Below are 27,341 nucleotides of genomic sequence, written 5' to 3'. Positions count from 1 at the left end.
AATCTGATGGTGATCATACACAATTTAGAAATATATCATTCAGATTAAAAAACCTACAAAGACTAATCATAGAATTTCCTTGTATCTTCATGAAAAAGAAAACATGTTCTAAACCCTTATCGTCATATTTTTTGGTGGATAAATGATACTTAGTTGTTTACTAGAAAATTAGGTTTGCTAGAAACTTTTGGGTGAACATATACATATATGTTGTCATCAACAGACAAAATTCTAGTGCTTTTGTTTGGAGAAAAAGAAAAGTGTCTGGTTTTTTTTTTCTTTTTCTTGAAGTAAATTGTGTTCTATATTTCTTTAATTGTTAAAATCAAACATTAACTCTTGCAAAATAGAAAATAAAATTTTAAACGTCTTCTAGAAATGAGGAAATTTTTGACATTAGAAAGAGTTGTTGGCGTAGTTGATTGATAGGATTAAGATGTCATCTTATTACCAATGGGGTGGTGGTTCATTGGCAATGACAAAGTCTTTAAACACTTTGGAAAGAAGAGGTCTTGTATTCAAGTCTCACAGACAACAAAGAATAAAAGACAACAAGAAATAAAAGAAATTTGCCGTTAAAAAAGATGTCATGTTATTACTCCTAAAAATAGATAAGCAATTTATTGCTTTACAAGTACACTATGTATATTTGATGATAGTTCGATCTATCACTTGTTTTTCTTCCCCTCTTTTCATGATGGAAAAATTCATGATACCAACCATGCATACGTAGCGTCATCATCCATACTTTTTGATTTATACAAGGGTGTGCCTATTGGCACACTAAAGTGCTTATTAGCACACCAAACCCTAGTTAAATTAGGGTTTATCTACGCAGCGTATTGGTTAATACGCAGCGTATAGGGTTAAACCTATACGCTGCGTATTGACCTCTACGCTGCGTAGATAAACCATGGATCTCAGTGCCTGATAACCAATCATTGCACAGAAAACAAGGGTCATATACGCTGGGTATCGGTCTATACGCAGCGTATATAAACCATTAGATTATTTTGGGTCATTTTGGTAGGTTTGAGGGATCATTTTTTCACAAAGTTTAAATACGCAGCGTATATAAAGGTCTGAAAATGTCTTTTATACCCTTGTGTTGAGGATATACGAAGCCAAATACAAGGGTAGTTTTGTCAATTTTGTCTAATACGCTGCGTAGGGATCTATACGCAGCGTATATAAAGCTCCATTTTTGTATTTTTTTGTGTATTCACTTTTTTATTTATAAAAAAGAACATTAATTGTATGTATTTTGGGGTATTTCCATGTTTATTTATAAAAAAAAACAATATTATTAAAAATAATACAAATATTATTAATTATAAAAATTAAAAATAATACAAATATTAGGTCCCGTATTGACCTCGTATAAGCCTATAAGTGTGATATCGTATCGTATAGGTGTGGTTTAGATCCCGTATTGACCTCGTATAAGCCTATAGGTGAGATATCGTATCGTATAGGTGTAGTATAGGTCACGTATTGACGTCGTATAAGCCTATAAGTGTGATATCGTATCGTATAACGTAGTATAGGTCACGTATTGACCTCGTATAAGCCTATAAGTGTGATATCGTATCGTATAGCATAGTATATGTCCCGTATAGGCCTATATGTGTGATATCGTGTCGTATAGATGTAGTATAGGTCACATATTGACCTCGTATAAGCCTATAAGTCTCGTATAAACCTCGTATAAGTCTCATATATGTCTTGTATTTGCCTATAGGCCTATACGGGACCTATACTATAGTGTCGTATCGTATTGTATTGTATCGTATAGTGTATATTATCGTATCATATCGTATAGTGTATACGGGACATATATACACCTATAGACCTATACGGGTGTTATATCGTATCGTATATTATCGTATCGTGTTGCAACGTATGTAGTGTATAGTATAAGTCTCGTATAGGTTCCATGTAGGTCTTGTATATGACTATAGGCCTCCACAGGAACTAAACCACACCTATAGGCCTATACGGGACATATATACACCTATAGACCTATACGGGTGTTATATCGTATCGTATAGTAGCGTATCGTATAGTGTATAGTATAAGTCTCGTATATGTTCCATGTAGGTCTTGTATACGCCTATAGGCCTACACGGGACATATATACACCTATAGACCTATACGGGTGTTATATCCTATCGTATAGTAGTGTATCGTGTTGCATCGTATCGTATAGTGTATAGTATAAGTCTCGTATAGGTTCCATGTAGGTCTTGTATACGCCTATAGGCCTACGCGGGACCTAAACCACACCTATAGGCCTATACGGGACATATATACACCTATAGACCTATACAAGTGTTATATTGTATCGCATAGTAGCGTATCGTGTTGCATCGTATCGTATAGTGTATAGCATAAGTCTCGTATAGGTGATGATGTATATGCCTATAGGCCTATACGGGACATATACTACGCTATACGATACGATATCACACTTATAGGCTTATACGAGGTCAATACGTGACATATACTACGCTATACGATACGATATCACACTTATAGGCTTATACGAGGCCGATTCGTGACCTATACTACACCTATACGATTCGATATAACCTTTATAAAAAAACTTCATATACGCTGCGTATAGGTCTATACGCAGCGTATATAAAGGGTCAAAAATACCATTTAGCCCTTCATTTGGGGCTACACGAAGCCAAATGCAAGGGTAAAAATGTATTTTGACCCTTTATCTATGCTGCGTATAGGTCTATACGCAGCGTATAATGGGAAAGACCATTTTACCCCTGCATTTGGGGCTATACGCAGCCATATGCAAGGGTAAAATTGTCTTTTCGACACTTTATATACGCTGCGTATAGGCCTATACGCAGCGTATATAAAGGGTAATTTTATTTTTAACCACAAACTTGTGGTAAAAATATACTTTTTGACCCTTTATATACGCTGCGTATAGGCCTATACGCAGCGTATATAAAGGGTGAATTAAAAAAAACATTTTAAGCATCGTATCGTATAGTATAAGTCTCGTATAAACCTCGTATAAGTCTCATGTATGTCTTGTATCTGCCTATAGGCCTATACGGGACCTATACTATAGTGCCGTATCGTATTGTATCATATCGTATAAGGTATATTATCGTATAGTGTATACGGGACATATATACACCTATAGACCCATACGGGTGTTATATCGTATCGTATATTATCGTATCGCGTTGCATCGTATCGTATAGTGTATAGTATAAGTCTCGTATAGGTTCCATGTAGGTCTTGTATACGCCTATAGGCCTATACGGGACCTAAACCACACCTATAGGTCTATACGGGACCTAAAGCACACCTATAGGCCTATATGGGTGTATATACACCTATAGACCTACACGGGTGTTATATCGTATCGTATAGTAGCGTATCGTGTTGCATCGTATCGTATAGTGTATAGTATAAGTCTCGTATAGGTTCCATGTAGGTCTTATATATGCCTATAGGCCTATACGGGACCTAACCCACACCTATAGGCCTATACGGGACATATATTGTCACACCCCAACCGATGGCGGAATCATCGGGGCATGGCACTGAACGAAACAGATTGTCCAGAAGTTCCCATAACAACTATCATTACTATTCAGTTAAAATGACACGTCCCATACCGTGTCCCAAATAATACAATAAATTATTACAGAAACAACTAGTCAAGTAATTCTGTCCGACAACTCAGATTTAAATAAAACAAATAAACATTGTTCAAATGCTCCTAAAGACCCAGCCTGACAAGATCTACAGACAACTATGCTCTAGTTCCTTTTTCCTGACAGACAACTATTTGTTGGGGGCCTCTAGAGCTTTATTCTAGCCTCGCTTTCCTAGCAAGCAAACATCCTAAACACCTGTTACATACGTTAAAATAAAGTCAATACAAATAATGTAAAGGTGAGCATACAAGTTTGATAATAGCATATACAGTTCGAATAGTTTACGCATAACCAGCACGTACACAGAGGAAAACGAAGCATGTTAATTATCGACATGGATCTATCGATACCAATGACTGCGGGTTGACTGTCCGAGACAGTTCGCAATACATGATTACCACCATAATCCATGCAAGTAATTGTCCTTAACAACCCCCGTGTAAACGGGTGCTGAGTCCAAACTATAGTACTACGTCGTTGTAACCCCCGTCAAAATTGACCCGTTTCAAAATTCGACCCGTTTTAGAAAGACGGATCCTAACCATTGAAACCTTGGGAATATATTCTAATTTACAACTCTCGAAACAAGTATTATCAAGAGATTACCCTAAACCAGACAAAAATCGGGAATTCATACGTTAATTCGCTAAATTACCAAAAATTTAGGCTAAATCAAATAATTATAATATATATTATTAGTTAAAATAAATAAATATAGTATTTATATTAATTAAATAAATTAATTAATTAATTAAATTAATTAATTAAATAAATTAGTACTGTAAATAAAAGAATTATGAAACTGATTTTTAGTTAAAATGGTTAGTTAAACCTAACTTAGTTAGTTAAAACATAGTTATATGCTAACTAGGTTAGCATTTAATACAAGGGACCACTAACTGAGTTAGAGAACTCAGTTAGTTCAGTTAAGTAACAAAAGAATAAAAAGGGGGGTTCCTCTTTAAGGAACCGGCCCCTAACCGGATTCGAACCCGCGACCTATCGCTTAACAAGTGAACACTTAACCGCTCGGCCGGGCATGCCACATCCGTCTATTTAAGGAAACAATTGAAACTTATACTCATTTTTCGCGTCACCTATTTTAAAAACATTACCGCCAAAACGAAAACAACAGCAACGAAAGTTGACTTTTGTTCTTTTGCTCGTAATCCGAGTTTCCATATTATCGACCAACCCTTTCAATTTTCAACCATTTCCAGAAACAACTGATTCCTCCCCAATCACTTCCATATTTACGGTTGACTGCCAATCATACCATAAAAACTTGATTTGGTTTCCGAAATCATGACACCTTCAGACAACTATATAAACTAAACCACCCCGACACCTCTCATTCACTCGTGACCGCAAATACACCAACCTCCTTCTGTTCAATCACCGCTGCCGGAAGGGACAACAGGGAACCGCAACCTCTGCCGCCGGAGAAGACTCCTCAGTCGCCCGGAATCGCCACCGTCGCCGGGGAAGACGACCCAGTCGCCGGTAACCTTCCTTTCTCCGGCCACCTTTGTAGTTTCTGTTTTTATTATTATTATTATTATTATTATTATTATTATTATTATTATTATTATTATTATTATTATTATTACTGTTATTATTATTACAGCAGGGTCGATCGAACGGGCCGTTCGTTCGGCTAGACAATCCGTTCAGACAGTCCGTTCGATCGGCCGGTCGGCTCGATCGGCTGGGCTGTTTGAGTGGATTGTTTCTTCCTTTGAGTAGGATGTGTTTGTGTGTGAGGATTTGAACTTTTGAAGTTTTTGTTGTAGTATTTGAGAACATTGAAGTGTTCTTACCTTTCAGGTCAATCGATCGAACGGCTGTTCGATCAGTCGGCTTAACCGATCGGTTAAATACTTCAGTAGTTAGTCCTCAACAGGATGTCACTTGATCGAGCAGCATATTCGATCGAACAGCATGTTCGTTCGGATAGCATGTTCGGTCGGGTGGCACTCTAATAGATCGAATGGTTTGAAATCGACTAAGTGTTGAAGCATAGTATCTCATGATCCGAAGAGTAATGTTTACCAATCAGTCGTTCGATCGGACATTACTTCGTTCAATACCATACTTCATGAAAGTGTCAAAGTGTAGGGCCACTTGCTAGCCGATCGGCTGGCCTGGTCAATCGGCTGTTATGTCCGATCGGTTGGGCTGTTCATTCGGACAGCCTAACCATTCGGTCAGCATCCTGACCTGGTCGGCCTGTTCGTCTAACACTTGGCTATTTTGGTTATTTGACGTTATATCGAGATATTTTGACAACAAGCTGAACCATGGAACTTTCGTTCTTACTTGTTTCCCTTGCTCGGACAGGAATCACCCAAGTTCGACCGGTGAACTGTTCGGAACGGTAGTTTGATGTTTAACCCGAAATCGGTGAACTTCGTAGATAGAATCCGAATCCTGAACCACTCATCCACTAGAAGGCATTGAGTGTAAAAGAGTTGAAAGAAAGTTGGAAATCCTCCTTTCAATCCTTTACATCATGTAAATGTTTAGATCTGTGATCGATCTTAGCTTGTTTATGTGGAAATCGGTTAGAATCAAGCTATTCATGGTGGAATGAGGCCAAAACATGATGTTCTTGAAGAACACCATGATGACATCATCCTAGAATGCCTAGATCTTGATGATTTCACGGTTAGAAGTCAAGATTCGAAAGATAGAAAGGTGTAGAAGTGTGTATTGATCAAGAAAGTACAAGATTTAGGACGAAAACTTACCGAAACTGGAAGAAATCTGAGAAAAATAGGAGGAGCACGAGCTGGTCGGTCAGAGCTTTCCAAAAGTGGTAAAGATGACAATGACAGCCCTATTTATAGGTTTCCCAAAGAGGAAAGGGCTGGCCGATCGGCCAGGCATCCCGATCGGACAGCCTGCTCGATCGGACAGTCCGTCCGATCGGCTGGGCTATTCGATCGGCTGACAGCCTGATCGATCAACAGCCTGGTTCGAGTGTTCGATGCGACGATTTCTGACGTTTCGATTTTGTTGACGACGTTACGAGTACGATAGAGTTTCCTATTCAAATTACTTTCAGTCCCAACTACTATATCTAACATACAATCATCTACATCTCGTATAGTCTCTTCTCTACCATTCACAACTTGATTCAATTGAGTTTGATTGAGTTTCGAGTTTCGATTCGATTGATTCGATTGATCACCACACAAAACATAAAGTAAGCACGCACATGTAACACATAAGGCACACACACACGTATAACAACAACCAAAGTTCACGTAATTCGAGATTCGAGTTCGATGATGGCTCGATCGGTTTGATTACTGATTAGTTAACTTTATCGCATTGTTACTTCCTACTATTCACAGTCGTAAATCGGTTCGCGTCGATTAAACATTCGATTACTTCGATTCTTGATTAACAACACTTACTCCACATAATACAAATAAAACATAAAATAGACTATTTACAGTCAAAGAAGTCGTCTTGACTTTGACTTTGACTTTGGAAAAACACGGGGTGTTACATATATACACCTATAAACCTATACGGGTGTTATATCATATCGTATAGTAGCGTATCGTGTTGCATCGTATTGTATAGTGTAGTAGCGTGTAAGTTCCATGTAGGTCTTGTATAGGTTCCATGTAGGTCTTGTATACGCCTATAGGCCTAGACGGGACCTAAACCATACCTATAGGCCTATACGGGACATATATACACATATAGACCTATACGGGTGTTATATCGTATCGTATAGTAGCGTATCGTGTTGCATCGTATCGTATAGTGTATAGTATAAGTCTCGTATAGGTGATGTATATGCCTATAGGCCTACACAGGACCTCAACCACACCTATAGGCCTATACGGGACATATATACACCTATAGACCTATACGGGTGTTATATCGTATCGTATAGTAGCGTATCGTGTTGCATCGTATCGTATAGTGTAGTGGCGTATCGTGTTGCATCGTATCGTATAATATATTTGTATTATTTACCAATAATATTGTTTTTTTATAAATAATTTTCTTTTTTAATTTTTATAATTCATAATAGTTGTATTATTTTTAATTTTTATAATTTATATTTGTATTATTTACCAATAATATAGTTTTTTATAAATAATTTTCTTTTTTAATTTTTATAATTAATAGTAGTTGTATTATTTTTAATTTTTATAATTTATATTTGTATTATTTACCAATAATATTTTTTTATAAATAATTTTCTTTTTTAATTTTTATAATTCATAATAGTTGTATTATTTTTAATTTTTATAATTTATATTTGTATTATTTACCAATAATATTGTTTTTTTATAAAAAAATTTTCTTTTTTTTATAAATAAACAAAGGAATACATAAAAAAATACAAAAATTAAGCTTTATATACGCTACGTATAGGTCCTTACGCAGCGTATATAAACCCTTGTTTTCTGTGCAATGATTGCTGGTAAGGCTCTGAAATCTATGGTTTATATACGCTGAGTATAGGTCTATACGTAGCGTATAGGGTTAACCCTATACGCTGCGTATAGATTTATACGCAGCGTAGGTAAACCCTAAGTGTGCAGATAGGCAAACTGGGTGTGCAGATAGTTAGGGCCTTATACAAAGTTACTTTACATGTTAATGTTAAATAAAGTTTTAGTAATATCATTTAATTAACAATAACTATCTAGATATGTACCTATTATAAATTAACATTGTGATGCATAAAGTAGTTCTATTCTTTGTTTACGGAAGTTTTCAAAAAAGTTTGATATGATTACAATTTTAATCTAAAAGTATTTTGGTTTTTTTTTACTTTTAACCCCAAAGCTTTCTATCTTTGTCAATTTAACCTTATAACTTTTTTACTGTCAACTTTGGTACCCTATACTCTTCATATTTCGCAAAAATTCCGTTTTACATTATGTTCTAAATTTTGCGATTTAACACAGCGCAACGTTCATGTGTGGTTCAACGTTTTTACGTTTTGTTTTACGCTTCGTTCTAAATTTTGCGAGTTCATATTACGTAACGTGCATGTGTGGTTCAACGTTTTTATGGTCGTCTAATTTTTCCTGTTTGATAGGTTCATCGTGACGCACAGGTCCTAATCAACATAGTTATTATTTTCTATGTTTAATGTTTCGGTCTAATTTCTCCGCATTAACACGTCGCAACTTCAGTATTGGTGGTCATTGGCGGTGCTCTGGCCTTGGTGCTATTTGTCACAGTTTTACGCCTCTCACCGCAACGCCAAGGAATTAATACTAGTTAATAAACAACATACAATGTTTTGAAGAAAGTTAGGATTTATTTATGTTAGGTAAGAGACAGAGAAAAATTATGTTTTAAAATGAACGTTAGCTTTTGTTTTATCAAGAAATGAATGATATTTTTGTCACCTATATATTTATCTATGTACTAAAGCACAAAAATACAAAAGGAAAAATTAGTATTACAAATATTATTAACAGAAAAAATTGATAGAGTTAACTCAGTGGACTAAAATGACAATGTTTGAAACTATTTGGACTAAAATGGCAACGTTTCAAAACTTTGGACTAAACTGACAAATGGCCAAGCCGCATGGACTAAAATGACATTTTAACTCTTTTATTTAAGTCGAATAACTAACGTGAAATAATAAACATGAAAAACTAATCGGCGAAGTCTTTGATATTGAAACACCGGAAAGCATGAAGGTGAATTTGATGAATGATGGAGGCATGGACTAGCCGACTAGGTACATTTTCCAGCCCAAAGATGGCAGATGAATTCCGTAAAATGCAGTTCAATACGTGGTCTCAGTGGTTTTCTAGGCTTGATATGTGGGAAGTGGAACCAGGGTTGTACGTGAAGATTGTATGAATTGCTGTTAAGAAATTTCCATTGTATCTTTGAGATAACCATGTTTTTTTTTACTGAATTGGGGAGAGATTTAGAAGGTTAACGACAGGCAATACAGATGACGACATCGTGTCTTTGTCTGAAGTTGGCTATTTTGGTCCATCATAGGAAAGAATTTCAGACGAAGTCAGTGTGCATCAGGAGGATGGTGGATGAAAGTAGGGTGACATGTAGTGGCGAAGCTCGAGATTTCTGAACGGGGGATCGAAAACGTATATACCCAAAAATTTCTATAAAACCGGGCGTTCGAAAACGTATATACCTAAAATTTCGATATGAAAACTACATACTCTCCACTACTGAGCGAAAAGTTCGGGGATCGGCCACCCCCTCTCGCCCCCACTATGTTGCGCGCTTGGTGACATGGTGCTTACATGGAGGGTAATGGTGGTTTTAAGGGTTATGACCACATCCTATAGCCTAAGGGAGTGGTGTTGCACATCATCCACCATCCTATATGGCAATTCATAAACCATCCCATGCCCGCATACCCCTTAGGGGAACGAGGTGGGTGCGGGCAACCATGCGGTGACCCCATTTGCCGAGCGGCAACACCACCACCGTCATTATATTTGTCGTGCGGTGACAAGATTTTCAGTGACTACTCACCGCATGAAATGTTTGAATGTTGAGGATGCTACGGCTAGATTTATAGTCGTTATTAATTTAAAAAAAAAATAATTTACAATATTTATACTATATAAACCAACCCAAATCACAATTTATCTCAAACAAAAACATATCAGATTATCACCAACCCTTTTTCTCATTTCTCCAAAACTAATAGCGGATGAAGTACCAATATTTTTTCCACCCGATAGCAGTGACGACGAATTAGCTTCAACCAATAGTAGCATATTTTTTTCCAAAATCTCATCGAGCAAGCCGAACTACAAGACACGGGCACATCTAGCAAAAAACGATATGTTCGTCGTGATCGTGTGAGCGGCCACGAAACCCTTACAGCGGATTATTTTGTCGTCAACCCGAAATACAACGATGATATTTTCGTTATAGGTTCCGTATGTCAAAACGTTTGTATCTAAAAATTGTGAGCGACGTGGAAGCGAATAACCCGTGGTTTCAAGAGGTAGTGGATACGAGAATGAAGAAGGGTTGTACACCATTGCAAAAACTTACATCGGCTATTAAATAACTTGCGACCGGTAACCTTCCAGACGAGAACGACGAATATTTACATATGACGGAAAGGACTTCCCGCGAGTGTCTAGAATATTTCTGCGAAACGGTATGTAAAATATATGCTCCCGTGTTCTTACGTAGACCAATAAGTCACGACATGGCGCTTTTATACCAAGCATATGAAGAGAAACATCACCTCCAAGTATGGTCGGTAGCCTTAATTGCACCCATTTTGTTTGGAGAATGTGTGTCCCACAGAGTTTCGGGGCCAATATATGAGTGGAGATCACCAATACCCGACAGTTATGCTCGAAGGGGTGGCCTCTCAAGATTTGTGGGTATGTCATGCTTTTGCGGTCCTCCAGTGCACAAAACGACATCAATGTGCTTCAGCAATCTCCATTATTTCTTACTGAGCCAAAATGTCCATTTCACGTTAACAACCACTTATACAAATGTGGTTACTATCTCGTGGATGAAATCTATCCTACATGGTCCGTGTTTGTCAAATCATTTCCATATCCTCACTTACTAGACGAAAAGAAGTTCAAGAAGCAACATGAGGCGGCAAGAAAAGACGTCGAACGGACTTTTGGTGTTTTGAAGTCAAATGGGGTATAATGAATCCGCCAATGCGTGCTAGGAGTGTGAAAAAATTAGGTACATGGTGTATACGTGTATGATTTTACATAACATGATTTTAAAACCTGATGGAAACACGATAGCACAGGTACACATTCGGGATCCTCCAGTCTAGCCCGCTCTTGACGATAGTGTGTTAAACGAGCTTATGGATGAAGATATGCATTAGAGACTAAAACATAATCTCGGTGAGCATCTTTGAAGACTAGATTTACCCCACCTATTGGTGGAATCCAACGAAAAGTAAATTTTATTTAGTTTATTTTATTTTAATTAAATATAATTTCAATTATTTTTTAATTTAATGTAATGTAATGTTTTTTTACTTTATTGTACTTTTATTTTTTAAAGATACGTTTTATTTGTTAAAAGAGAAAAATGCTTGGATAGTCCCTGTGGTTTGCCCATTTTTCAACTTTAGTCCCTAACTTTCTAAAATTACAGCTATACTCCCCAACTTTTGCAATTTCGTTCCCGAATATTCCTGACGTGGATGGGAGTTAGTTTTTGGTGTTAAGTGGATATGAAATTACTAAAATGCCCTTGTTATTAAAAAAATAATTACTTAAAATAATGTTTTTCTTTTTATAAAAGAAATTCTCATTCACACAAAATTCACAACTCGATTCACACAAAATTCACAACTTGATTCACACAAAATTCAAATGTTCAGATCTAAACCACTACCACAGGTACCTTCATCTCCTGAATATCTCCTGAATTGATCAGATTTCTTCATGAAGAAGACAAAGAGTATGCTAGTTTAGATGCTTATTGGCTGAAGTCTTTACCTAAGATCCTTCACGAGCTTCAAACTGTTTTGTTTAGTTTAGATGACAGTAGAAATTGGGGCATTTTGGATAAACATATGTGGGATGAAGTGAATAAGGGCATGTTTGGCTAAGCTTATTATAGTTAAAAAGGACTTTTGGAAAAGGACTTTTGGGAAAAGAACTTTATGAAAAGGAGTTTTTAAAAAAAAAGTGTTTGGATTAGCTTATTGATGTAAAATGAATAAAATGGTCATTCTTTTAGATATAAGGGGGTAAAGAAGGGGTATATTGGTAATTTGTAGTTTGAAAATTTAAAAGCTGGCCAAGAAGTCACAATATTGTGACTTCTTGAAACCTCCTTTTTCTTCTTTGCAAAAAACCATTTCTAAAAAGACTTTTGGCTTAGCCAAACACAAAAACAACTTATTGGCTTTTTGATAAGTCAATAAGCCAATAAGTTGTTTTGAAAAGCTTAGCCAAACATGCCCTAAAGATGAAGAAATGATAGGCATGTTAGATAAAATTAAACACAAATTAGCTGCTTACTTTCTAGTTCTCATTGATGAAGCTCCAAGAATCAATGACGTTTTAGAAGAACTAAAGATGGTGATTGACGTAATGCTAATACTTTGTTGCGAGTTTATGGATTCGAACAAGGAAATATTCATGTTTGATGAGGTATCAAGAAGATTACTCAAGTGTGGATTTACACAAAGGCAGCTTAAGCTACTCTCGTTGGCAGGAAGATTACCAATGAAACAAAATTCTCTCTAATTCACAGCCTACATTCTGTCGTTGCAATTTGGTCAACAGATCTGGATCGGGATCTAGATATGTGGGATCATTTTTTCAATAAAAAAGTGAAACAACTGTACCCATCCCCATTCACTCCAATCAAATGTCATATGTTCATGAGTTCTGGTCGTTTCAAGGTTCGATTAACCTTTCATCGTCAATCAAACACATACTCTGATCAATCGTCGACCAAATTCGAACACATCAAAACAAATTCGCTTGGAGTGGATACAGTTTCACTTTTTGAATGCTAAATTCGCTTTTCGGAAGTCACTGGAAAAACAATTACGCTGGAAAACTCATCGGAATCTTTCGTAGTCTATCTCTCCCTACTTGTTCTTCTCTTTCTAAAACACACACTAACTGTGTGTTTCTTGCATATTCGAATAACAAGAAAGAAGAAGATGAAGATTTTCATAATTGATGTTGAATTTGTAGCTTTGAATCTGATTTGATTGGAGTTTTGAATCTGAACTGATGTTGAATTTCTGAATTGATGTTGAATTTTTATTTTTAGATATATAAAAAGTGAAACAATAATATAATAAGATCTGAACATTATTTTTTTTAATAACAATAGCATTTTAGTAATTTCACATCCACTTAACAACAAAAACTAACCCTTATTTGCGTCAGGGACTATGTAGGAACTAAATTGTAAAAGTTGGGGACTATAACTATAATTTTAGAAAGTTAGGGATTAAAGATGAAAAATGGGCAAACCACAGGGACTATCCAGGCATTTTTCTCTTGTTAAAATATGTTTTATTTATTAATTAATCTAATTTATTAGAAAAGAAAAAAAAAACAGTTTACCTCTATCCAAAATTGGTGACCACTCCTTGTATTTTTTTTTTTTTGGTAAAAAAAGGATTTAAAGAGAGAAGTTGACATGACAATAAAAAAATAGTTTACCTCTATCCAAAATTGGTGACGACTCCTAGTTTTTAATGCGATCTATAAACTAAGTTAAAAACTTAATTTTGGTCAAACGTCATTAAATATAATCATATTCTTTCTTTCTTTATTTTTCTTTTCTTTTCTTTTCTTTGCTTTGAAAGGCTAACGAATCTTTCAACTTACCGGCAAAATGTACCACATCAGTATACAATTGGCTTCGAATTAGGAAAAACCCTCACCTAGGGCTGAAGCCTATGAACACTCGTTCGAAGACACGACATGAGTGCAGTGAGGTAAAACTCACTCAGTTCAATGATCGAACTAGCGATCGCCGCTGCTTACTCACCTACTCTCCCATCATCACCAGTTATCCACCGAAACTAAATAATGAAGGTAAGGATCGAACCTGGGTCACTTAAAACACATCTCTTCCTTACTACCCCACTACCAACTCATTGACTAATCATATTCTAATTCATTGTTATGGTTACTTTTTAGAGAAAAAGACTTTAAATATATAATTTTTCAAATACATATTTCTAGTTCAGATCGATTGTTGTATGATGCATGTTAGGCTAGAGGGTATAGGGTTCGTCTTCACCCCCGTCGAGAACTGGCGACGCCGACTTACCATCCCCCCCGGTCCCGTCCTCACCGTCGAGTTGTTGACGTTGGCGACGGTCCATATGCAGACAAAAAAATGGTGGGTGTTCTTGTGTAAAGCTCTTGCAGACAAAAAAATAGTGGGTGTATCTATATATGTGTATGTATATATATTATTAATTATTAATAATAAATAATAATGAGATAAATGAAAGGGGATAAGGAGAGTGGCGTCTGACTTTTTGAAGTTCACGTACACTTTGGGAACGAGATTTAAGTTTATGTATTTTTTTTTTAAGTTTATGTATTGTGTTCTAATATTAATGAAAGTATTTTGTTAGTTTATTTGTTAAATGTTAAAAAAAGTAGAAGATTAAAAAAATAAAAAACATAAAGTGGTGGGGTGAGATCATCTAGGACCATCCTCCATACCCTTTAGTTTTGTGGGATGGATCATCCTTAGGAGGACTATAATGTGGCGCATATGTAACGGATCATCCTCCAAAGAAGGACCATCACCATAACCTCTATCCTTAGACTATGTGTAGTGGGGCATTATGGGGCATTATAGGGCAAAAAAACGCCCCCTTCTTCATTACATAGGGCATTATAGGGCAAAGAAAAATGGGTTTGGCGTTTTAATGAAAACGCCTAAATGAATTGTGGAAGGTTTGAATGGGTTTGACTAGCCAATGAGAAAATAGTTTTTTTTTTTTTTTTTTTTTTTTTTTTGTTTAATGATTGGTAGGGCATTATAGGGCATTATGTCCACTACACCACTTTTGTTATAATGCCCAAATATGATTAGGATGCCACATGTTATATAATGCCCCATAGTGAGGGCATTATAAATTACTACCACTACACATGCTCTTATGCAAAGAGAATATCATGAACCCTCTAGTCAAACAACCAACCAACCAATCCCTTAATTACCTTCACCCACTATAAATACTACATAGGAACCCTCTTTCCTTATCATTCATTCAACTCCCACACAACAACAAACAATGGCCATACCTCTAGGCTTTCTTGAGCTCATCCTCGCAGCTATATGCTACATCTCTTTCTCTATGTTCCGTCAACGGCACGTAAAAGTTTACGAGTGGCCGCTTCTTGGGATGCTTCCGTCCCTGGCTCGTGAGGTTGGAAGAATCCATGAACGCTGCGAAGAGCTTCTTCGGGCGACCGGTGGCACCTTCTTGTTCAAAGGTCCATGGTTCCTCCATATGGACATGATGGTCACAGTTGACCCATCTGATGTCCACCACATCATGAGCTCCAAGTACTTCAATTTCCCGAAAGGCAACGAATTTCGGGAAATATTTGAAGTCCTTGGAGACGGGATCTTCAATTCTGATTATGATTTGTGGCGTAGACATCGAAAGATTACGCATGCTTTGATTAATAATCAAAGGTTTGTAAGGTTCTTGGCCAGGATGAACTATGAAAAACTGGCTAGGGGTTTGATACCGGTTCTTAACCATGTGGCCTCAAAAGGGGTGGTTGTGGACATGCAAGATGTGTTCCAAAGGCTTACTTTCGACACAACTTGTATGTTCGTAACTGGATACGACCCCGAGTGTCTATCACTCGATTTTAAAGACGTACCATTCTCACGAGCCTTGGATGAGGCCGAAGAAGCCATTTTTGCACGTCATGTTGTTCCAAAAAGCGTGTGGAAACTACAAAGGTGGCTAGGGTTTGGGAATGAAAAGAAACTGAAGCATGCATGGGACACGTTAGACGATGTGATCGGCGGTCTTATCGCGAGAAAACGAAAAGATATGATGGACGGGATGGTATCCGAGGACGATGCCAAGGGGGTGGACATGTTGACGTCGTTGATGACAGATCAACTATATAGTGATGGGTTCAAACAAGACGATAAGTTTTTAAGAGACACTATCTTGAACTTGATGATTGCTGGGAGGGACACAACAAGCTCGTCACTAACATGGTTTCTGTGGCTTGTTGTGACCCACCCGAGCGTTGAGAAAAAGATTAGAGATGAAATAAATACAGTTATTCCCGAGTCTCAACTCGGGAAACCACGAATTTTTGAAGCCGAAGAATCGAACAAATTGGTTTATTTACATGCTGCATTTTGTGAAGCGTTAAGACTCTACCCACCTGTTCCGTTCCAACATAAGGCTCCGATTAAACCTGATATTCTTCCTAGTGGCCATGGTGTTGATCCAAATATGAAGGTAACATTTATTTCTTTTGATATACGTAGCACTAAATTCATATTAAACTATATATGATATAAAATATTTCTTTCAACTGATCAATATAAATACATAATTATATTCTTTGATTTGTAAATTGATCCAAAAAAAATATGAAGGTAACATTTATTTCTTTTGATATACATAGCACTATTCATATTAAACCGATATAAAATATTTCTTTCAACTGAATATAAATACATAATTATATCCTTTGATTTGTAAATTAATGTATCATTAATAAACTATTTAATTTATGTTACACAAAAATACTATACCTAAGAAAAGTTGAGATATGATCATTATATGTATAACTCTTACAAAATAATGGTAAACCACATTATTATAGTTATAATGTCGCATTCGAATCACCTTTTGGCACAAGTTTCTATTTTTTATGTATATATTCAAAAAATTCACCTAACTTTTTAATCTCTGTTGCGTTAACCTATTCATTGTTTCGGTTATATAATTTTATATTTGACGTACAAGATTTTGGAAACTTGTAAGCAAACATACTAGGTGATTTTATTTTGAATTTGTTTTTTAAATTAAATCCCAGATTATGTTTTCATTGTACGCAATGGGAAGAATGGAAACGATTTGGGGCGAAGATAGTTGTGAATTCAAGCCAGAGAGATGGATCACCGAGAAAAATATGATAAGGCATGAGCCATCGTATAAGTTCTTGGCGTTTAATGCTGGCCCTCGGACATGCATCGGGAGACAAGTCGCCTTCACTCAAATGAAAGCCATAGGTGCAACGATTCTTCACAATTACAATTTTGAAATGGTTAAAGATCATATCGTTGCACCTAATGTTTCAATTATACTTTACATGAAACATGGTTTGAAAGTTAGGGTTACATCAAGATGGCCTTGATTTGGAAGAGTAGGTGATTAATTTCTATATCATTATGTTTGGTTATTTAAAAAAAGATTAAAATAAACGTGATGGTTCGTTTTACTTTTAAATCAAATACAAAATTAAAAATGGTGAACATCACTCGTGGTATTTACGTCCAAACATACAATGATACAAAGTCTTACATAATATATAGTGCTTCTTTTGTATTAGTACAAGGACAATCATTAGTCAAACTTATAAGTTAACTAGGGTTGTATGAACCATTGCGTGAGTTATGTTATAAGATATTGGATCAACTTATTGTAATTGTTATTAGTAATCAATTTTTATTGTTATTATTATTAATCAGTTTTTATTGTTATTGTTATCGAGACCACATCTTCATGTGGTTCTCGGTTCGGTCTAGCCATGAAAATATTGGTTAAAGCGTATAAAAAAGATATTTCTCAGTCGGAACAATCTAATTTGATTAACAAAATATTTGAATATTGAATGTAAATATGAAATGCATGTGAATAATAAGTTCATTTAAGTAAAGATTATATTTTCAATTCTTTTTCAATAGTACTAGTCATGTTTAGCTATCTTGCAGTTTCCAATCCACTATTAATATATTGTCATTCTCTATGCAAAAATTTGTTTGTGAGTATTGGAAATATTTAGGAACTTTAATTGCAAATTAAAAATGGGTGATTCATCGAACATAACACGTATTCAAGCGTTGGGACATTAACCGCATTTAATGCCTTAATCCCCAAACTACCATTATATCTAACCATATTAATGATAGTGACCAAACACAAATTGATTAACTAGATATAATTAGAAATTTGATAACCAAATAAACAAAGATTGGAAGATGATGATAGCAATCATACATAACATACAGGATATAGTTGAGCATTCTACAGGATACATAACATACAGGATATAGTTATCACCATATATATAATGAATGTAGAACACAGTTCAATAAAGATATAAACGGACCCTTTAACCTAATGCTAGTTGTAAGACTTAAATTAATCAGATATTGTCACTATTACATAAATCATAAACAAAACTAAATTCCTTGTTATTATCTTCCAAAATGTATTACAAAGACTTATTTATAACCCATAACACTTATTTAAAATACAATTATTATGAATCTTTACACTTGCTCTCTTCACCATGCGTTAGATCTTGAATCCTATCGTGCACAAAGAAAACAAGGCAACACTGAGTCAGTTGTCGCATAGATGGAACAAACATTATTTCTAAACGGCCGTAAACTTTTATTGTTTAGACTTCAGATTATCGAACTAGTTATTGTGAAAAAGTCTAACATGTGATCAGGTTTAACAAAATTTATCTAGAAAAATAAATTTATTTTTCTAGATTCAGTATTTCAAAGTATTTTCAAGTGCATGGTGAAACATAGTGCAATTCACGGTAACCATATAATGAAACATGCTTTATAATTAAGTTTGTCTATGATCAAATCAGAGTTGGAAATTAGAATTTATATAATCATATGTCATAATCAGATGTCATAAATTGATAACAACGTAACACCTTCTAGTTGACATAACTGGAAACTTAAATGATCTGAAATTTCAAGTATAATGTCTAAAATCGGATAACTATTATGCCCGTTTGGGTCGAGGGTGTGTGTTTTGTTTGGCCTTTTACCTGTTCGGGTCGGAGGTGTGTTTTTTTAATGAAGTTCTCTTTTAAAAAAAATTAATCGAAATCTCACACACAATGACACAAAGTAGGCTTTAATTCCCTTTGGTGTGAAATAAACTTGTTTTGTTAGGATGCTTGTGTGGTTGGTTGGGTTGAGGCTAAGACCATGCGTAGTCCATAAAAAAATGGGGCCTTTTTTACCCAAATACGTCCAAACACGCCCCGACGTTGCCCCCCTGGGTGTTTTTGTTCGAAATTTTTTAATGGCATTGTATTTAGAACGCTCGAGCCTCTTGTGTGTTGACCAATCACTCTTTCTGATGGTTTTTTGTCTAATAACATTTTTTGATAGTTTTTTTATTTAATTCTATTATTAAACCTCTTTTAACATAATATCCCACATCCCCACTACACCCATTTATGAAAAACGCCTCATTGCTGACTGGACTGCATGTTACTATGCATTCTATATGACAGTCGATAACTAAGGGTAGAATTAGTTAGTTTGGGTGGGGAAATCATTGTAACTGGTATATGTAGTTGGTTAGACAGTTGGAATGGTTAGCTATGATTTGATTCTTCTCCTTTCTCTTTGGTTTCTATCAATTTGTAGCTAACAAATTGGTATCAGAGCCAGAACTCGGAGTGGTGGCCTGGAGAGAGCTAGTTGTGACCAACAAGGACGTTGGCCCTTAAGGAGGGTCGATTGTTATGGACTAATACCATTGCAAGGTATGGAACTTGTCCCACATCGGTTGTATGGGCAACTGATGTGGGATTTATATTCCAAATGGGCTCTCTCACCCACCAGACTAGTCTTTTGGGTTGAGTTCTCTCGTTTAGTATGTAACATTGGTATCAGAGCTGATCGATCCTTGGCCAAGCTCTTGATTACCAAATTCAATCAATTCAAGCTATCAAAACACAGATGGAAGCACAGATGTCTGAGATTCTATTGAGTATTCAATCTATGAATGTCAATCAAACTAATGGCAGTAATCATGGTCCTACATCTGGTTCATCTTACAATGGTTTCAACAATCGATTGACTAAGATGGATTTTTCGAAATTCAATGGGGAAAACTTAGAAGGGTGGCTTTGCAGGGTAGAACATTTCTTTGCCATAGATGAAACCCTGGAGCACTTGAAAATCAGGTATGCTATTGTTCAAATGGAAGATATAGCAGTTTTGTGGCACAAGTCTTTTGTTCAATCTAGGGGTGGAAGTATCGAAGGAATGTCTTGGTTAGAATATAAGGGGTTTATTACTGCGAGATTTGGGGTTTTTCTTAATCAAGATGCTATGGGGGCATTAGCATCTTTAAAACAAACAGGGACCTTAAAGGAATTATGTAAGGAATTTGATTTGCCCCCCACCAAAGTATCCATCTGTGATGAGTATGCGGTTAGTTTATTCTTAAGAGCTGTAAAACCTAAGATTGGGTATCCAGTTAGGTTGTTAACACCTAGAAGTTTACCAGAAGCATATATGTTAGCAAGAATGCAAGAAGAATCAATTGCTACTACACAACCTATTGCCAGTAGGAATTTTATGAAAGGGAATTATGCTACAAATAATAAGTCTGCAAAATATGCTTCCAAATAGTTTACTGTTAACAATTCCACTAGTTTACCTATATTGCCTGCACCTCTTAGTAAACATAAACCATTGAATGCTAGAAGGTTAACTCATAAAGAAATAGAAGAAAAAAGGGCTAAGGGTGAGTGTTTTGGATGTAGTGAAAAGTATGTACCTGGGTATGTGTGCAAAAACAAGCAACTGTTTTCTATTGAACTGATAGAAGTGGAAGATGAGGAACAAGTAGATCTTAGTGAAATAATGTTGCAAGAGATACAAGAACCTAAGATATCTTTGAATACAATCATGGGAGTACCATCTTTTTCAACCATGAGGGTAAAAGGGCCAATTGGGACCAAGTCATTACATATCCAAATTGATTCAGGTTCAACCCACAATTTTTCAAACACAGAATTGGCTAAGAAAATGAAGTGCCCAGTAAGAGAGGTAGGAACATTGAATATAACTGTAGCTAGTGGGAATGATATGTCTTATACACAATTGTATAAAGACTTTAAATGGACAATGAATGGTAACTGGTTCAGTGCAGATGTGATGTTAATTCCGATGAGAAATTATGATATGGTATTAGGGGTACAATGGTTGCAAACCCTTAATGATATTGTGTGGAATTTTAAAAGTTAACAATGAAGTTTAAAGCAGGAGAACAGTGGATAGAATTGAAGGGCATTGATGCAAATGCAGTGTCTTTATGTTCTGCAGAAAAGATGGAGAATATAATGTATGAGAAAGAAGGAGTGGCAAGCATGAAGTTGTATAGTTTACAAACAGAAGGTACTGATTCGTATCAGCATGAAACCAAAGTAATAGTCACTGAGAATAATGAAGACTTAACAACATTACTCCAGAAGTATAAAGATGTTTTTGAAGTGCCTACTTCCTTACCTCCTAAACGAGATTGTGACCATAGGATTATTTTGAAAGATGAAGGTATAACCATTAACTAGAAGGATTATAGGTATCCTGCTGGTCAGAAAGATGTGTTGGAAAAGTTGACACAAGAATTATTGGATTCTGGGGTGGTTAGAAATAGTAAAAGTTCATTTGCATCACCGGTAGTGTTAGTAAAAAAGAAAGACGGATCTTGGAGGTTTTGTGTTGATTATAGACAGCTAAACGAAGCAGCAATAAGGAACAGGTTTCCTATACCCTTGATTGAAGAGTTGTTGGATGAGTTGGGGGTGCCACTGTTTTTTCTAAACTTGGTCTAAGGGCTGGGTATCATCAAGTAAGAATGGATGAAAGGGATATTCACAAGACAACTTTTAGAACTCATCAAGGTTTGTTCGAATTTGTTCATGCCATTTGGCTTAACAAATGCACCTGCTACCTTTCAGGCTCTAATGAATGCCACTTTTAAACTGTTAATGAGGAAAACTACCTTAGTTTTTTATGACATTCTAGTACACAGTTCTACTATGGCGCAGAATGTTAAGGATTTAGAACAAGTATTACTATTGCTGAAACAACATTCATTGCTGGCTAAACAGTCCAAGTGCTCTTTTGGTGGTGTGTCAGTAGAGTATTTGGTACATGTGATTTCAGGGAAGGGAGTTCAAACTGATCCGCAAAAGATCATAGCAGTACAACGGTGGCCAGTTCCACAGGATTTGAAGTAGTTAAGGGTTTTTTGGGACTTGCAAGGTATTATAGATGATTTATTAAATCTTTTGGAATTTTAGCTAGACCTTTAACTGATCTTTTGAGGAAAGATGCTTTTGTTTGGTCAGAGTTGGCACATAATGCTTTTGATCAATTGAAGGCAGCCTTAACCACTGCTCCAGTGTTGGCCTTGCCTGATTTTAATGAGTTTGTAGTGGAAACTGATGCATCTTCTAAAGGGTTAGGGGCAATACCGATGCAAGATGGACATCCTGTGGCTTTTATCAGTAAGCATTTGTCCACTAAACAACTTCTTTTATCAATATATGAAAAAGAATTGTTGGCTATAATGATGGATGTTAAACAATGGCATCATTATTTGATTACTAAAATGTTCATCATAAAAACAAATCATAAGAGCCTGAAGTATTTGTTAACTCAGAAGGTTACTACCCCTTTACAACGGACCTGGTTGGCCAAACTTATCGGGTATACTTATGAAATTTCATATAAGAAGGGTGTAGAAAACATGGTGGCAGATGGGTTATCTAGGGTAACTGGCTTGGCCTTATTTGAAATATGGTTGAGCTCTATAGATCCTATGTTGCTGTAAAGAATAAAAGAATCTTGGGAAAAGGATAACCATCTGAAAACTCTTATACAGAACTGCAGCAGGGTCAGCTGGTAGAAAAAGTTTCATGGGATGGGCAATTGTTAAAAAGGAAAGGCAAATTATGGGTGGGCAGTGATACACAGTTGAGACAAGATATTCTACGTCTATTTCATAAATCACCAGTAGGGGGTCATTAAGGGTACACACCAACTTTGAAAAAGATCAATTTTTTTTGCTATTGGAAGGGGTATGCTAAACAAGTTTATACTTTTGTCAAAGAATGTCATGAATGTCATGAATGTCAGCAAGCGAAATATGAACCTATTGCTAATCCTAGGCTGTTGCAGCCATTGCCTATTCCTATCACACCCCAACCGAATGGTGGAAACATCGGGGCGTGACACTGAGCGAAACAGATTGTCCAAGAGAAATCCATAACAACTAAATTACCGGATAATTAATGTTATGTCCCATACCATAACTTATCAAAGTAAAACAATTATTACAGACATAGATATCTCAAGGCAAATCATTGTTCCGACAACTCATAAAATTAAATTGTTCGTTTGTTTCTAAACTCCATCCTAGCTTGATTCCAGCAAGTAACAAGCAAGCATCCTAAACACCTGTAAGATACGTTAAAATAGAGGTCAATACACATAGTGTAAAGGTGAGCATACAAGTTTAATAGTATAATAGATAGCGAAAATCGTTTACGCATAACCAGCATGTAACATGTAGCAAAGTGAAGCTAGTAGGTTATCGACAATGAAATATGCACAGACGTGACTGCAAGTTGTAGAATGCGCAACACATATCCCCACTGGGACACGTGAAGTAAAGCCCTTAACAACCCCTGTCCACGACAGGTGCTGAGTCCAAACTATAGTACTACCATTGCTAAGGTGTCAGGCAACAATCACTGTGTAAACATAACATACAAGCATTCATCGAATAACACGTATATCATGCAGTAACGGTTAGCGTATAAAAGTGTGTTTGCGTTGTGTGATCGATGTGTTTTAGAATAAGTAACGTATGTAACACCCAAAAGTGCGTAAAGCAAAAAGGGATCGAGTATACTCACAGCGATGGTAGATACTAAACACAATCTGTGATTGGATTAAAGGGAGCGCTAGAGTAAGCCTGATTACAGAATGAGTACATAAGCAATGAACGGCGCGTAAAACGGTGCAAGTGAAACAAGTGACGAAGGGCAATCCGGTCGGTGGCCATTCGGTCGGATTGTCCTTCGTTTGGGATGGATGCGTTTATGTATGATGGCTTTGAAGTTTTCGTTGTAGCATTTTAAAATCAGAGAAGTATCTCTACCTTTCAAATCGTTCGATCGGACAGCGATCCGTCCGGTGAGGCATTTCTCAGAGAACAAGTTCACAGCAGGGTGGTCATTCGATCGGATGGTCTTCAGATCGGATGGCAATCCGCTGGAACTAATATCTTTGAATATTTGTGAAAGGTTTAAGTGTTGAAGACCAATGTGCAATCCGATCGGACAGCAATCCGTTCGACCACCTGATCGTTTGAACTTTGAAATATTTTGCTAAGTTTGAAAAGTTTGCGGTTTGGTCAAGACGGTATGACAACGTGTTAAACAATGGGAACTCCATCAGGCCCAAGTCATCCGATCGAACAGGAATCACCCTAATCCGACCAGTTAATTGTTCTTGATGGTTGTTCATGTTCAACCCGAAATCGGTTATCTCCTTGACAGGAAATCAGATCTCAGACCGACACTTCACTAGAAACGAGTAGAAGGCCCGAATAAGTTCTGATTCTTTCGGTTTTGAGTGCATTGAGTGTAAAAGAGTTGAAAGAAAGTTATGGAAACATCTTTCAATCCTTTAAACTCTGAAAATGTTTAGATCTATGCGAAAACAGTGTTAAATCATGTTGAAATCCTTGAGATCTGAGTTGTTCTTGGTGGAATGAGGCCAAATCTTGAAGTTCATAAGAACCCCATGATGACATCATCCTAGAACACCTCAAATCTGCTGATTTCATGGTTAAAAGTGAAGATTCGAAGGTGAAAATGATGAAGAAGTGCGTGTAGATGATAGAAGTACAAGATTCGAGTTGAAAACTTACAAGAATCGCGGGAAATCGAGAGAAAAGAGGGCTGGAGCGTGCTGGTCGGAGAGAGAGAGCTGTCACATTACTGTTTGTGATGTGACAAGGGGTATTTATAGGTTGCCAAAAGAGGAAAGGTGTGCACAAATGTCCGTACGGATGACCATTCGATCGAATGGTCATTCGATCGAAGCTTGCCGCGAGTGGGTTTCGACATTTCGTTTCGCGTGTTGAGCGTTGCGATGCGTTTGAGCGAGTGTGCGATGCAATAGTATTGAACAATAGCTACAAATAACCTTACCGACACTCGCATAAATAATCTTGCGTTTAGCATTTACGATTAAATTGCATTGTGATAGAGTTGCGATTGCGTTCCGATTAACCACCACACCATAACATAATCATGCACAAGTAACACATAAGTAGCACACACACGTAAAACAATATACAGAACCCATAAATCAAGCTACGAATGTGATTGCGATGCGATTAGCGATTAACATCGTTTAAACCTCGATTGTTATAGATACTCCACATAATACAACTAAAGCAAACAAATAATAGAATTCGATTACTAGTCAAGGTATACAATCACTAGTTAAGCAAGGAGTGACAGATCGCAATTAGCAATCTTTTCTTCCTTTGACTTTGACTTGTACTTTGACTTTCAAAACACAGGGTGTTACAGCCTCCCCTTCTTTAGGGAATTTCGTCCCAAAATTAAGGCGCAGGCGTAACAAAAAGCTGAGGGTATTTCGCCTTTATGTCACTTTCGAGTTCCCAGGTGAACTCTGCGCCGCGTTTGCCTTCCCAGTGAACCTTCACAATGGGAATGCATGAGTGCCTGAGCTTCTTGGTTTCTCCACGAAGTGTAATGCTTCATCCACTTGAAGTTCCTCAAGTGGCACTTGTAAATCCTGCTCGGCCAGACACTTTCTGAGGTTCGAAACATGGAAAGTCGGGTGGACGTTGCTAAGTTCCTCCGGTAGTTCGAGTCTGTAGGCCACTTTGCCGATCCTTTCCAGAATCTTAAAAGGTCCAACATATCGAGGCGCGAACTTTCCTTTCCTGCCGAATCTGATCACACCCTTCCAAGGTGATACCTTTGGGAGTACGTGATCGCCAACGTCAAATTCAAGGATCTTGCGGCATCTATCGACGTAACTTTTCTGTCGACTCCGAGCTTTCAGAAGATTGTCTCGAATTTGAAGGATTTTGTCAGTCATTTCTTGCAACAGCTCAGGACTGGTAGTTTGCACATCTCCGATCTCGTGCCATACAATAGGCGATCGACATTTTCTTCCATATAATGCCTCAAACGGTGCCATTTGGATGCTAGAATGATAACTGTTATTGTACGAGAATTCGACTAAAGGTAAGTGCGCGTCCCAATTACCACCAAAATCTATGACACATGAGCGAAGCATGTCTTCAAGGTACGGATCGCTCTTTCAGTTTGACCGTCGGTTTGGGGATGGAAAGCGGTACTTAGATTAAGAGTAGTACCGAGGGCAGATTGAAACATCTCCCAAAGACGCGAGGTAAACCAACCATCGCGGTCAGAGATGATGTCACGAGGCGTCCCGTGTCGACAGATGATCTCGTCAGTGTAGATACGGGCTAATTTTTCTACCTTAAAGTCTTCTCGTATCGGCAGAAAATGCGCAGATTTAGTCAAACGGTTAGCGACAACCTAGATACTGTCATGACCTGATGGCGTGCGCGGAAGTTTCATTATGAAGTCCATAGCTATACTCTCCCATTTCCACATAGGGATCTCAGGTTGCACGAGTAAGCCAGAGGGTCTTTGCTGTTCGGCCTTGACTTTGGAACAAGTCAGGCACTTCGAAACATAGATAGCGATATCTTTCTTCATGCCCGGCTACCAGTACTTGTAGCGAAGGTCCTGGTACATCTTATCGGCACCGGGATGAATAGAATATCGAGACTTGTGGGCTTCGTCCAGCAGAATTTGTCGTATGTTGGTGCGCCTGGGGATCCAAATTCGGTCTACATAATGGAATATCCCATTCGATTTATTTACCAACTGGTCTCCATTACTAAGAAGCCTTTCCATCTTCAAGGTGTGTTCGGTAAAACAAGTATCTTGGGCATCACGGATGAGAGCTTCGAGATTATGCTGGGCTTTGATATTACGAACGCTATGCAAATAGCTTCGTCGGCTTAGAGCGTCGGCAACGACATTTGCTTTGCCATGGTGA

General features: G+C 37.0%; 1 protein-coding gene across 1 annotated transcript; it reads left to right on the top strand.

Moving 5' to 3' along the window:
- Positions 1 to 15,431: 15,431 nt before the first annotated feature.
- Positions 15,432 to 17,851, top strand: LOC110878730 (alkane hydroxylase MAH1). The gene is made up of 2 exons (XM_022127086.2): positions 15,432 to 16,656; positions 17,240 to 17,851. Exons 1-2 carry the CDS (start codon positions 15,457 to 15,459, stop codon positions 17,558 to 17,560), a joined length of 1,521 nt encoding a protein of 506 aa, XP_021982778.1. The 5' UTR covers positions 15,432 to 15,456; the 3' UTR covers positions 17,561 to 17,851.
- Positions 17,852 to 27,341: the final 9,490 nt, after the last annotated feature.

Source organism: Helianthus annuus, chromosome 9 (assembly GCF_002127325.2).
Source record: "Helianthus annuus cultivar XRQ/B chromosome 9, HanXRQr2.0-SUNRISE, whole genome shotgun sequence".
NCBI classification, from domain to species: domain Eukaryota; kingdom Viridiplantae; phylum Streptophyta; class Magnoliopsida; order Asterales; family Asteraceae; genus Helianthus; species Helianthus annuus.
This window is presented reverse-complemented; position numbering and strand designations above follow the sequence as displayed.